Source organism: Oryctolagus cuniculus, chromosome 21 (assembly GCF_964237555.1).
Source record: "Oryctolagus cuniculus chromosome 21, mOryCun1.1, whole genome shotgun sequence".
NCBI classification, from domain to species: domain Eukaryota; kingdom Metazoa; phylum Chordata; class Mammalia; order Lagomorpha; family Leporidae; genus Oryctolagus; species Oryctolagus cuniculus.
In genome coordinates, this window is record NC_091452.1 from 7,742,729 (window position 1) to 7,756,386 (window position 13,658).

Here is a 13,658-nt window from a genome sequence, read left to right on the forward strand (position 1 = left end):
CCTCAATTTTAGGCCTTCCTGCACTGTGTGGGCTACCACAGTGGATCTCCTGACCGCCCTTGTCGTTTGGTTTGGTCCTCAAACCAAACCCACAGCCTGAAACTTGCAAAGTGGCCGCATCCCCACCACCTTGAGACAGGGGTTTTTCTCAAAAGTACACCGAGAATGTCTTCCTTTACTCTAGCAGCTCATCTTTTTGTGACTTGCTAAGAGGAAGTGAGAAAAGAGAGTCAGCCCATTTGGCTGCATATTTTGGGCAAGTTTCATGGAGTGGGGAAGCCTGAAATGAGAAGAAAACTATGTATCTATGGCCATTCCCAGATCACTTCTCATACAGCAAGCAGAGGGATCTTTATTTTATTATTTTCTTTAAAGATTTATTTAAGAGGCAATGTTAGGGAGAGACAGAGAGAGAGAGAGAGGTCTTCCATTCATTGGTTCACTTCCCAAATGGCTGCCATGCTGGAGCTGGGCGGATCTGAAGCCAGGAGCCAGAAGCTTCTTCCCGGTCTCCCACATGAGTGCAGAGCCCCAAGCATTTGGGCCATCTTCTACTGCCTTCCAAGGCATATTAGCAGGGAGCTGGATCCAAAGTGGAGCAGCCAGGACTTGACCTGGTGCCCGTATGGGATGCTGGTACAGTAGATGGAGGCTTAACCTGCTATGTTACAGTGCTGGCCCTGGATATTTATTTTATAAAAGTACTTCTCTAGCCATTTGTTTTCCATTTTTGTTTATTTTCATTTTATTTGAAAGGCAGACAGAGAAAGAGAGAGAGATCTTCCATCTGCTGGTTCATGCCCCAGATACCCATAACAGCTAGGGCAGGGCCAGGCCAAAGCCAGGAGCCTGGAACATCATTTTTTATTCAAACAGTCAAGCTAAACAAGAATACTTCTGCTGACACATGAGAATTAGGAAGGTTTAAACAGTGGTTTCCTTTAGAGAGAGAAATGCAAGTGCGTTGCCAATTCCACACAGAATCAGTCAGGCTGTGGCAAGAGAACAGATCTCTCGGGAGACAGAGACACAGCAGTGGATCCTGGGCGGTTACCACGGTCAGAGAATGTATTCAAGTTCAATAAGACAGATCCTGCAACAAGTGACTCTGCCTTTGGTAGTGATGCTACTTTAGGCAGTAGTTGAAAAGCAAGAACACAGACACAGCCGTGGAGGTGTCTGAGGTGACATCAGCCCCTCACCCAGAGCATCTGTGGGCAGGCGGAGGAGGATAGGAGAGTTTGCCAAATCCTGACTCCAAACGGGGCCTTTGTGAGTGACGGAAACGCACCAGGAGTAAGGCAACAAAGATGAAGGTATACAGGTGTAGACACATCCGAATAAAAACCTGCAGCAGTAACATAGAATTTTTTTTTAAGATTTTATTTATTTATTTGAGGGGCAGAGTTACAGAGAGAGGAAGAGACAGAGAAAAAGGTCTTGATCTGAAGCCAGGAGCCAGGAGCTTCTTCTGAGTCTCCCATGTGGATGTGAGGGCCCGAGCATCCTCTGTTGCAGTCCTGGGCTATTAGCAGGGAGCTGGATTGGCAGAGTAGCAGCTGGAACACAAACTGGCACCCATATGGGATGCCGGCACCGCAGCAGAGGCTTAGCCTACTACGCCACAGCGCCGGCCCCGGCATAGAATTCTTAGAGTAAAAACATCACAGTTCTGAAGAAGTCAGATAGAACCTACTTTTCAAAAATATCTGTGAAAAGGTAATAAAAATGAAAGTTCAATCTGGCATAATTAACTTGATTCCTGAGTTTAAGGCCAGAGAAAACCTTGGGTCAATAAAAGAAGGTTTTTATTCATGCTATTCTACATTTTATTCATTACTGGCATTCATACAGTGGTAGAAAGCTGCTGGTTTTTAAAATGTGTCAAAATGGTGAATCTTGGAGTATGTGTAAAACAAACTCGCAGATTCATCACTGGCCACGGTACTGAACAGTGGGCTGTAAACTGTGTCTTACTCTGAATGGCCGTTGCGAGCCACACGAACAGCAGGCCGCAGTGAGAAAGCCATGAGCAGACGATCCTGGAGCAGGACCCTCAGCCCCGCGGCTCTTCAGGCTCACATTCTCAGCAGTTGATGCACAGGGATGGAGGAGGGTTGGGTGGGGGCTGCTCTCTGCGTCCCATCCAGACCACACTGGTTCTGACCGGCGGCAGAGCACAGGACGGGAAAGGCACATGCTGGTTTCGAATGGCAGCAGTCACTTCCAGGCACAGACTCGCCCTGAGGCCTGGAATGCACTGGGTAGCTCAGCGGTTAGAGCGGACAGGTTCCAGGGCTGGTCTGGTGAGTTACCCAGTTGGGTCTGTAGCCCTCCTGGAACGTTCCATAGAAACCTAGGCTCCTGAGGGGCTCCCTGAGAACCTTAGAACCAGAGAAGGAATGGTTTCAGCTTCAGGCTCGCTGTCAGTGATGCTGCCGTACAAACTGAGTGACTTAGATGGCCACTCGGCTCTCTGGGCAGACAGGAGGTGTTTGTCTCACTTGGAGGTGTCTCACGCAGTCTCAGTGACATGTCAGTAGACTTCCTGTCTCCCATGTTTGCTGTCTGGGACGAGGTGGCTGGAAGGCGGGGTGGCTGGTTGGGCACTGTGCTCTCTGCCTGGCTGCTGGGGTTCCTCTCCCCCAGCAGGGAGGAGAGTTAGATCGCCCCAAGGCAGGAAGTGAAAGCTGCCAATAATCCTGAAAGGACTCAGTATCAAGTTATGCAAGGCAGCCAGCCTGCCCATGCTGCAGGGGAGGAGACGGAACCCCTGGGCCTCTGCCCCCACGGTGAGATGCTTTGTGTGCAGGTGGGTCTTCATACATGAGCAGACAGTGCGTGGATAACATCTCAAGTCTCTGCCACATCTCTGTGAGGTGGTCGGTTGGATAATGGGGAGACCGGGAGACCACGATGCAGACACTGAAGGCCTGGGGTCCTTCCACTCCCTGGTGAGAGAATTGACACTGGAATCTGAATCTCCTAGCTCAGTCCTTGCAGAACAGTTCTGGTTGGCTTAGCCAGGTCGCTGCGCTGACACGTACAGTTGTCTCTGGGTGTCTGCAGGAGGCTGGTTCCAGGAGCCCCCTCAAACTTCAAAATCCACGTCTTTTCTATAAAACAGTGTAGTATTTGTGTGTCATCCCCACACATCCTCCCCTATCCTTTCAATCAGCTCCAGGTTCTTTATAAACCCCCCAAAACAGTGCCTGAACTTCACTCTGTGTGCATTCAGCATAGAACTCGACGTGCAGCAAATTCAAGTTTTGTCGTTTGGAACTTTCTGGATTTTTTTCCCCCCAAATATTTTCAATATGTGGGTGATTGAGACTGTGGATGCAGAGCCCATAGACATGGGGTGGGGCTAGCTGCTTAGAGCTGCAGGAGGAGAGAACACTTCCCCTTTGGCTGAAAGTTGGGCGGCAGATGCTGTAGGGGAAGCTCGGGGCACTGGCGGAGGAAACGTGAACGCGACTTCCGCATCCCCATGCTGTCAGTAAGGGCTCTTGAAGCCACTGTACGGCCCTTCACTCTTGGGAAACTCCTTTCGGATCCTCCAGCGGCAGCAGCTGGGCAGGATGGCAAAGTCAGCCAGGTCCTGGGAGCCGAAGCGCCAGGCGATGTAGCACCTGTAGGCGCAGTGTCGCAGCTGGCTGGTGGTGGCCTCTGCATCCAGTGCCAGCAGGGGCTCCTGGTAGAGCAGGAGGAACTGCAAGGTGGGCTTGGATAGCACAAGCTTCCCAAACAGCTGGGAGGTAGTGACGCAGGCCCCTGGCTTTCTCCGGCAGCACAGCTCCTCCAGGCAGCGGTGGCTCGCGGGGAGTTGGGACGGCAGGCAGTTTCCACACTGGCACCAGTCCGGACAGCCCCTGGATCTAGCAGTCTCCCCTTCACTAAGTGGCTGCATTTCTTCTGCTTGTCCAGGAGTTGGGTGTGGGTCAAGGAAAGACAGGGGCAGCTTGGACAAGTCTGTGAAGTCCCTCGGGGGTCTCTGAAAAAGTCAAAATTCCCAACCCATCAGCAGTGACAACCCTAGGACTCCATCATCGCATTCCTATGCTAACTTACAGCATTGCATTCACTACCGGGCTAACTACGGTGACCTCCATTTCATTTAAGCCTTTGAAGAACCTCATGCAATAGGTATCCTTGTCTTCGTTCTGTGGATTTTGAAAGTGAAATTTAGGAAAATCCAGGCTTCAGATCAGGATGTCACCTCTTGCCCTGGCCACCCTGGCTAGCCGCTCAGCTCCCGGGCAATCACTCACCGCACTGTGACGTGTTGCATTCTTCAGCAAACTTGTTACCACCCGAAATGATCTTACTAATCTGTGTGTTTGTTTGGTGATGAGAACGATGATGATGATTCTTTTTCTATAAGAAAGCAGAGATCCTGTGTGCTTTGCTGACTGCCGTGTCACCAGGCCCAGCATATAGGCGACAGGCTGTGTGCCCCCTGGCTCCTTCTGCTGGCGTTCTGCATGTCAGCCTCCAGGAGGAGCTGCCGGAACAGCCATGTCTGTGTGTGACAGAACCTTTGTTCACTGGATGAGGACAGTCTGAGTCAGGCACACTCGGGACCTGAGTAGTTCTCGCAGCAGGAGTTTGGCCTGAGGGTTAAGAAACCTGTTAAGATGCATACGTTCCCCCATTTGTTCTAGCTCCTCCTTGAGCCTCTTGCTAATGTGTACCCTGGGGGGAGTGACCCGTGGTCCAGATACCTGGGTCTCTGGCACCCACGGGGAGACCTGGATTAAATTCCTGGCTCCTGACTTCAGTACTTCCCAGCCCCCACCACTGTGGGCATTTGAGGAGTGAACCAGAGGGTGAGAGCTTTCTGGTCATCCCCTCCTCTTTCTCTTTGAACCTCAAATAGATTTTTATTTTTAAAACAAGATTTTATGTATTAATTTTAAAGGCAAAGTTACAGAGAACGGGAAAGATAGATGGATCAATTGATCGGTCAGTTGATTAATCTTCCATCTACTGTTTAGTCCTGAAATTTGCTGTAATAGCAGGGGCTGGGCCAGACCAAAGCCAGGAGCCTGGAACTCCATCTGGGTCTCTGTGTGGGTGCAGGGGCTCAAGCACTGGGGCCATTTTCTGCTGCTTTCCCAGGCACATTAGCAGGGAGCTGCATCAGAAGTGGAGCTGCCGGGACTCGAGCCAGTGCTCATATCGAATGCCAGTGTCGCAGGTGGCAGCTTAGTCTGCTGTGCCACGATGCCAGTTCCTCAGATAAACTTTTTAAAGAACTGACTATTTATTGTATATAAGTGTTCACAGAAGCACTCTTCACAATAACTAAAAGGTAGAAACATCAATTGTGTGTCCGTTAATTGAAGAATAAAGCAGACATGATGTGTCCATATAATGGAATATTACTTAATCATAAAAAATACTGATACTGACACAACATGGATAAACCCTGAAAAAATGCTTAATGAGAGAAGCCAGACGTAAGAAAACCACATAGTATATGATTCCCTTTATACAAAATGCCTGAAACTGGCAAATCAACAGAGACAGAAAGTAGAGCAGCAGTTGGCCAGGGGTGAAGGGAAGTAGCTACTTAATGCACACAGGGTTTCCCTTAGGGGTGATTGGAAAGTTCTAGAATTAGACAGTGGTCATGGTTTCATAGCATTGTGAATGTACTAAATGTCACTGAATTGTACACTTTAAAATGGTTAAAGTAGTAATTTTTATATTCACATACACACACACGCAAATGTTTCATGTAAGACCTAAACTCTACAAGGACATTACAGGAATGGGGATATTTTGATCATTCAAAATGAGATATACAAATCTTTGATATTAGCAAATCAAATCCAGCTTTGACTATAAAGTATTGCATCTCATTCAAATTAAGTTTATTTCAGAAAACAAAAATCAACCTGTATAATAACCACATAACAAGAAAACAAAAGGATACTAGGAACACAAAGGAGTATTTTTAATCTGATAGTGCATTCCAAAAAGAGTACTGTAAACACAGAATATTTTTAAAAAATCCATGGAAAATAGGTAAGTTTCTTGGTACATTTTTAAAAAATCTATGCACAGTTTTTTTCATAGTATACATTTCCCATGAATTTTTTAAGACCCTCTGGTACTATAGCAAACAGTGAAATGGAAAAGCTTTCTCTGAGGGGATGAGACCATGATGCCTGTGTTACCACTGGGTCCCTGCCAGTGTTAAACAGGAGATACTAGGAGGGAGCAGAGAAGGATTCTTCCTGAGAACCAGCAGAGGGGGTGAGGGCCCTGCCAACACCTTGGGTCAGACCTCTGCCTTCCAGAACCGTGACACAGTACATTTCTGTTTGAAGCCATCCAGCTAGTGGGAATTCGCAGCCCAAGGAAACTATGAGTTAGCAACGGTGAGCCCGAACTCTGGGCAGTGCAGCACTGTCTGTGAGCAGCTTCCACAACCAGCTCGGCCATTCTCTCAGGAATTACCCAGCAGGGTGCCATGTGGGGAGCCGCAGCCCTGCTGGCATTAGCACCCAAGTAGACACCAAGTAGGAACACCCCCCACCTGGAGAATGGATAAATAAACTGGATGTTTACAAAATGGAAGTTACACAGCACAGAGAATGAACTGTTGCTGTATGCAGTGTCATGGACAGCACACGAGAAGTAGCATTGAGTGAAAGGAACCAGACACTCTACAGACTATATACGGAATGTACACCTAGGGTTCTGTTTTCACAGGATTCTGGAAGGTGTAAAATTGATCTTTGGATACAGGATGATGACTGCTTGTTTACACGTTACACAGTGACTTAGGTCTAAGCCAAGGAACACGGTAAGGGCAAGATCAGAGCCAACAAGGCAAACAAATCTCAGTCCCTCGTGTTGGCCTCTGAGTGCCCTCGGCAAAGCCCACCCAGCTCACTTCCTCTGAAGCCCTTCCATGTAGAGCAGGTTAGGACACTTAAGGGTGGTTAGTGATGGGATACAGTCCTACAAGAATATTCAGTTTTGTAATGTGGTTGCTAGCTACGTCATTCATCAATTATGATTAGTTCAAACTTCTAGATGTGTTTATATTTAATAGTAAATCATATAGATGTATGTATGTATGTATACAAAAAGGACCAAATATTGCAACTTACTGGGATTTTTTGGCCTGGGACATCCTGCAGACTTTTCCCAAGGAGCTGCTGGTCCACCATCCGAATGTGGGGTTCATCCACAAAGGACACATACTTTAGTGTCTAGGAAAGGAAAGTATAAACGTTTACCCATTTTGTACAGAAAGATCGAGAATTGCCTTTCTACTTTCTGTCTATCTAAAGACAACCTCATTCCCACTGACCAGCTGTCAAACTGGTGAACAAATTAACCAGAAACTTTTGCTAGCCAAGAATGAATGATTTCTGAGTCTAAGAGTAAACCAGAAAAGGAAGCCTTTTGCCTTAGCTTGTAGGCTCAGCCTGTCCACAGCAGACTGCCTAACAGTCTTAGGTCTACCAAATGCTATGCCAGATTCCTTTGTTCTATTCTCTCAATATCAGTTACTCTGGATTTTCCAGAAAGTTATACTACCGCAGCTTCAATTATTGTGTTTGTAGAATTTCATCTCGCCTTGGGCCATGAAATGGTGATTATTTCTAGTTGCAAAAATGAACTCTGACTTCACTGTGCATACACGAACAATGGACAATGAATGTGCATTGAGCTGCTGACAGGAAGGGCAGTGATGTCCTTGGATGTGGGGAAGACAAGGGAGCCTTCTCTGTTCTTTAGGTGCCAGAGGTTTCTCTGGTGGGGAGTATCGTGGAACAGAGTGCAGAGGACCTGCTTAGTCAAGTTCAAATCATCGAATCGAAGCAAGTCACACGAGGCTCGTGTTCCCCTGACACTGCCCCACCCCCACCTAAGCTCGTTTCCAGAAGCAACCACAGTTACCATGTTTGTGGGTGCTTAATACTTTCTTGTACACACATGTATTGTATAATAAAATAGATGTGTAGGGGCCGGCACTGTGGCGTAGCAGGTAAAGCTGCCGCCTGCCATACAGGCATCTTATATGGATGCTGAGTCACATCCCGCTGCTCCACTTCTGATCCAGCTCCCTGCGGATACAGCTGGGAAAGCAGTGGAAGGTGACCCAAGTGCTTGGAACCCTGTACCCACATGGGAGATCTAGATGAAGCTCCTGGCTCCTGACTTGGGCCTGGCCCAGCTGCAGAGGTATAGGCCATCTGTGGAATGGAGTGGCAGATGGGAGATCTCTCTCAGTCTCTGTAACTGTGCTTTTCAAATAAATAAATCTTTTTTAAAAGAAAGAAATGTAGAAAATATACAGAACTTATGTTTGTAGTTGCTTTAACCTCACAACATACTTATTGTGCTGCTTGCTTTATTAATCTCAACAAAATGCCTGAATGCATGCTCATGCCAGGATCTGTAAGCTGTGGCTATGGACGTGAATGCTGAAGCTCCGATTAGCTCTGACACATTCCTGCCGTAGAACTTTGGACAAATTATTGAACCTTCCTGTACCTCAGCTTACTCCTGTTTAGAAAGACATAATAGGGGCTGGCGCTATGGCGTAGCCGGTAAAGCCTCCGCCTACAGTGCCGGCATCCCATATGGGTGCTGGTTCGAGTCACAGCTGCTCCACTTCCGATCCAGCTCTCTGCTAATGGCCTGGGAAAGCAGTGGAAGATGGCCCAAGTCCTTAGGACCCTGCATTCATGTGGGAGACCTGGAAGAAGCTCCTGGCTCCTGACCTAGGGTGGCCCAGCTCCGGCCATTGTGGCCATCTGTGGAGTGAATCTGCAGATGGAAGACCTCTCTCTCTCATCCTCTCTCTCTCTCTCTCTCTCTCTCTCTGCCTCTCTGTAACTCTGCCTTTCAAATAAACAAATAAATATTTTTAAGGAAAACTTAAGTGCCACTATTATGTCTTCTTTTTTTTTTATCAGTAGGGCTGTTGTGAGGATTCCTTGAATAGATACATGACATTTAGAAGTACTGTACAGATGTTTTGATATTATGATTGTCTCCCATTTAAAATTTACTCAGGACCAGACAGGAGGATCTTGTGGGCCATAGACGGAGGCTGGGGGGAGTGGAGGTGGGGGAGTGGGGGTGGGTATTGGCTGCAGACAGGATATCCTGCAGCCCTGATCCAAGGGAAGCTGGGAGTGTTTGGCATCCCGCATCCACGGCACAGCTCACCCGCCTTGGCTCCACGAGAGACTCGTACTTCTTCCTGTGGTAGTACTCGTTGGCCGCACAGGGCTCGCAGCACGTGCAACGGGGATAGATGTGGGAGCGGCAGCAGTTGCTGGAGTAAGTGTTGATGAGAAAGTCGATGCACACGGTGGCCTGGGGGAAACCCAGACAAGCACCAGGGGCATGAGACTTCCTCCTGCAAAATCACTTTCTAAGAGCGTAGGAAAGGGAATCTCTTACCAAACCAAAGTAGGAGAGCGTTGAGCCGATGTACACAATCAGCTGGATGATGTCAAATTTTCCTCCCTGAAAACAGAGTGGGAGAGGTGACTCAGCTGAAATTCAGAGACGTTGTTTTGCGGTAAGTTGCAGTTGTTGGTTCTAGTGTGAAGTAGGCCTAGTTCTTTTTTTTTTTTTTTTTATTTGACAGGCAGAGTTAGTGAGAGAGAGAGAGAGAGAGAGAGAGAAAGGTCTTCTCTCCGTTGGTTCACCCCCAAAATGGCCACTGCAGCTGGCACTGCGCCGATCCAAAGCCAGGAGCCAGGTGCTTCCTCCTAGGATCCCATGCGGGTGCAGGGCCCAAGCACTTGGGCCATGCTCCACTGTACTCCCGGGCCACAGCAGAGAGCTGGACTAGAAGAGGAGCAACTGGGACTAGAACCTGGCGCCCATATGGGATGCCGGCACCGCAGGCAGAGGATTAACCAAGTGAGCCACAGCGCCGGCCCCCGAAGTAGGCCTAGTTCTGCACCGAGTGCTCCCGGGAGCAGAGACTGAAGCTGGGGCTGGTTGATCCTGTTTCTGCCATCCAAGGTGTCTTCGGACCCATGGATATTTTCAACAAAAGCCCGGAACCCTCACTTTAAGCGGAGAGCCATGGACGGCTTCTTGTTTTTGCACACAGGGTGAGGGTTTCCGGACGGCTTTGCTTGGACGTGGTCTGAAATCACTTTGGCAGCAGAACGAAGGAATTTCTGCACAAAGTCTCCCCTTGGATGACCATGTCGCTCTTGCTCCTAGTGGGCTCTGCACCTTCTCGGCTGCATCCCATCCAACCGTGTGCTGCTCATTGCTGTGTTACATGAATCACGTGCTGTTGACCAGGGCGGGGTGGGCTCTGTGGGGCTCTGCGCACCTGGCATTCTCTTTCCTCCTTTGGTGGCAGCACCCTCATCTGCTTTTGGAGGACTGACTCTCCCTCAGTCCATATCGTTTGATGGAGGGTCCAGGGGAGGCTGGCCCTCTCCTCTGGCCCCTCGGCTGGGACAGGGCTGGTCCAGGACAAGCCACTGAGAGTGTAGCATGGCGTGACTGCAGTGTGTGTGTGACCCACACTGGGCCAATGGGAGCCTCAGGTGGCTGCTGAGACTCAGCAGAGGTGTTCTCTCTCCACTGGGGTTGCCATACTGGCAAGAGATAAGCAGCTGCCTGACACAGCATGTGGAGGTGGCCCTTCAGAGGCTGACACCAGGACAGAGGGGAACAGGTGTAGGGATGGACGGACACAGATTCCTGATGATATTGGTTGAACAACTGGGTCTAACCATGCCTGAAGCCTGTATTGACCTCTGGATTTTTCAGTTATGTGAACCAAGTGAACTCTCTGCCCCAATGACATATTTCCCCTAAGCCAACTCAACTTATATTCTATTACTTCCAAGTATTTTGCAAAAGGATTTTGTCCTCTCTTGTTTTTTAAGTATTAGAGTATTTTTCTAAACTGAATATTAGAATTTTTTCCCCCAATCCCACTCTTGTGATTGTTGGATGGTTTCTTTATGGACAGGCTCCCTCCTGTCTTATGCTACATGCAGAATGCACAGTGCCAGCTAATGACTGTGACCAAACCCGCCCACCCTTCAAGGCACTGCAGCAGTAGTGAGGACACGGTTCCGGAACGGAGGCACCCGGGGCTGGGAGGAGAGACTTACGGTGCCAAAAACCAGAATGTCAAAACGGATCCCGAAGACTTTTATCAGAGTCCGTTTCTCAACGTTGTTTTCTTTATAGTACTTGGCGTATCTGTAGGAGGGAAAACGATCCATATTTATCAAGATCTCTTTGAAAGTGCTGGTATTTTAGCCAGCATCGTGGCTCAGTAGGCTAATCCTCCGCCTTGCGGCGCCGGCACCCCGGGTTCTAATCCCGGTTGGGGCACCGGATTCTGTCCCGGTTGCCCCTCTTCCAGGCCAGCTCTCTGCTGTGGCCAGGGAATGCAGTGGAGGATGGCCCAAGTGCTTGGGCCCTGCACCCCATGGGAGACCAGGAGAAGCACTTGGCTCCTGCCATCGGATCAGCGCGGTGCGCCAGCCGCAGCGCGCCAGCCGCAGCGGCCATTGGAGGGTGAACCAATGGCAAAGGAAGACCTGTCTCTCTCTCTCACTGTCTCACTCTGTCAAAAAAAAAAAAAAAAAAAAAAAAACAAAACAAAAAAAAAAAAAAAAACTGGTATTTTACGAAAGGAAGAGAGCAAAACAGTAGCCCATCTAGTCTTCCTCGTCTGTTTTGCAGCTCTGCCGCTGTTGGCATCAAGAACAGGGTCTGAATCCATCCGTGACTCTCTGTGGCCACCTGCAACCAAACGTGACCCCCTAGATATTCCTCCATCACAGAGTGAGTGACATCAGCTTTAAGATTAAAAGGAGAGTGGCCAGTGCTGTGGCTCACTAGGCTAATCCTCCGCCTGCGGCACTGGCATCCCATATGGGTGCCGGGTTCTAGTCCTGGTTGCTCCTCTTCCAGTCCAGCTCTCTGCTGTGGCCCAGGAAGGCAGTGGAGGATCGCCCAAGTGCTTGGGCCCTGCACCCGCATGGGAGACCAGGAGAAGCACCTGGCTCCTGGCTTCAGATCAGCGCAGTGCGCTGGCTGTAGCGGCCATTTGGGGGGTGAACCAACAGAAGAAAGACCTTTCTCTCTGTCTCTCTCTCACACTGGCTAACTCTATCTGTCAAATTAAAAAAAAAAAAAAAAGATTAAAAGGAACAATTTTTAAGCAATGCAGGATTAATAACTAGCAGAAATTTAAAAAAGTATTTAAAAATTTAAAAACTTCAAGTCATCTGATTATCCCTTAAGGGAGAAAAATATGTTTGGCTTCTCAAACAAAGTTGGGGTGTGAATCATAGCTACCAAGGACTGGATGGGGAGCAGGTGCACTTCTGCCGTCTGTTCCAACTGTTCCGTCCCAGATTCTGGGTTTGCTGTGTGGCAACCTTAATCACAGCCCAGCGTGAAGGCAGAGGTGGTCCTGTCTCCCCATGGTCCCATGATCTGGTTTCTCTGAGCTCGTGGCAGTCATGCTGTAAACACTCCAACCACCTGCCACACACCACTCTAACATTTCCCCTTAGGGGCAGGTGGGGTCAGGGCCAGACAGCTAGAGACCACCACTGTGTCCTGCAGCCCAGGGACCTTGCTCAAATCAGCCACACACCAAGATGGTCTCCAGCACTGCCTAGCTGCCTTCATGGAAAACAGTGAAGGGTCCGGTTCATGCTTTCCCCCTTGCTTCTGCCTCCCGACCCAACCTGGTGCTTCCCCTGTGGCCCTGTGGTGGGGCACGGCAGGGTGGGGCATGCCCCTGTCTCCTGGGACATGTGTGCAGCGAATCCTTCTTTTCGTGACATTGACCTCTCCATGTCATCACTGGGCGCCTTTGTAAATTAAGGTTCGGGCACAAGTCCCCCCAAATAAGCAGCTGCCAGCCGTGCTGCCGTCAGGGAACATGGCCTGTTTGGTTGCTCACGAAGAATTAGGAAGGCTTAACCCACATGCCTCGTTGGGCCTTCGGAATCTGTTCCTCCCTCTCACCACCCCCCCAGGTGGCTGGTTTTAGAGAAGGGTCTGTATTATTTTCCCTGAGTTCCTAATTCACCATCTACTTATGGGAGTGAGGAGAGAGAAATGGAAGACAGATGTTCTGCCAGGAGAGAGCACGGGACGCCCGAAACTCTTAGACCACGACTCCCCAGATGTTGTATTCACCCAGTGCTATTCTCAGGCACTTGGGTGCCACTTGCTGGCTGGAGGGCTTTCGGTTTCTTTGCCTCTGGCGATCCTCACTCCAGAACAGCCTGTCCTTTGAGTGATTTGTTTTTCTGTATGCAGGCGAGGCCGCATCAGTCCTCCAAGGCCAGGGCTGGCGTGACCTTCCCAGGCAGATTGGTTCACTCGCGAAGGCTGGTATTGTGCAGTGAGCACTTGAGTTCCTGCGTTCAGGATCTTGTTGAAGTGGTTCTTTAACCGAGGACAGCAATCACTCGGTGGTTCTTCTGAAGTGTGTTCAAAAGGCAGACTCCTGGGGTTCCTCCCAGAAGAGTGGTTTCAGGAAGTCTAACAAATGGTTTCAGAATCTGTACAAGGACACTTCAGAAAGCTCAAAAAAAAAATGCAATCTAAAGATTAAATTTGTTCTGGTGCGAAATAGTTTTGGAATCTGTGAATACAAGGAATCTTCAAAA

At 49.1% G+C, this 13,658-nt stretch overlaps 1 protein-coding gene across 2 annotated transcripts in view; it reads right to left on the reverse strand.

Moving 5' to 3' along the window:
• Positions 1–1,367: 1,367 nt before the first annotated feature.
• Positions 1,368–13,658, reverse strand: part of P2RX7 (purinergic receptor P2X 7) — a 46,060-nt gene continuing 33,769 nt past the window's right edge. For both annotated transcript variants that reach the window (XM_002719745.5, XM_051826762.2), the window contains 5 exons: positions 11,130–11,220; positions 9,439–9,504; positions 9,202–9,351; positions 7,128–7,229; positions 1,368–3,994 (listed from right to left, as the gene is read on the reverse strand). In XM_002719745.5, coding sequence (XP_002719791.1) covers positions 3,497–3,994; positions 7,128–7,229; positions 9,202–9,351; positions 9,439–9,504; positions 11,130–11,220 — 907 coding nt within the window. In that variant the 3' untranslated portion in view covers positions 1,368–3,496. The remainder of the gene's footprint in view (positions 3,995–7,127; positions 7,230–9,201; positions 9,352–9,438; positions 9,505–11,129; positions 11,221–13,658) is intronic.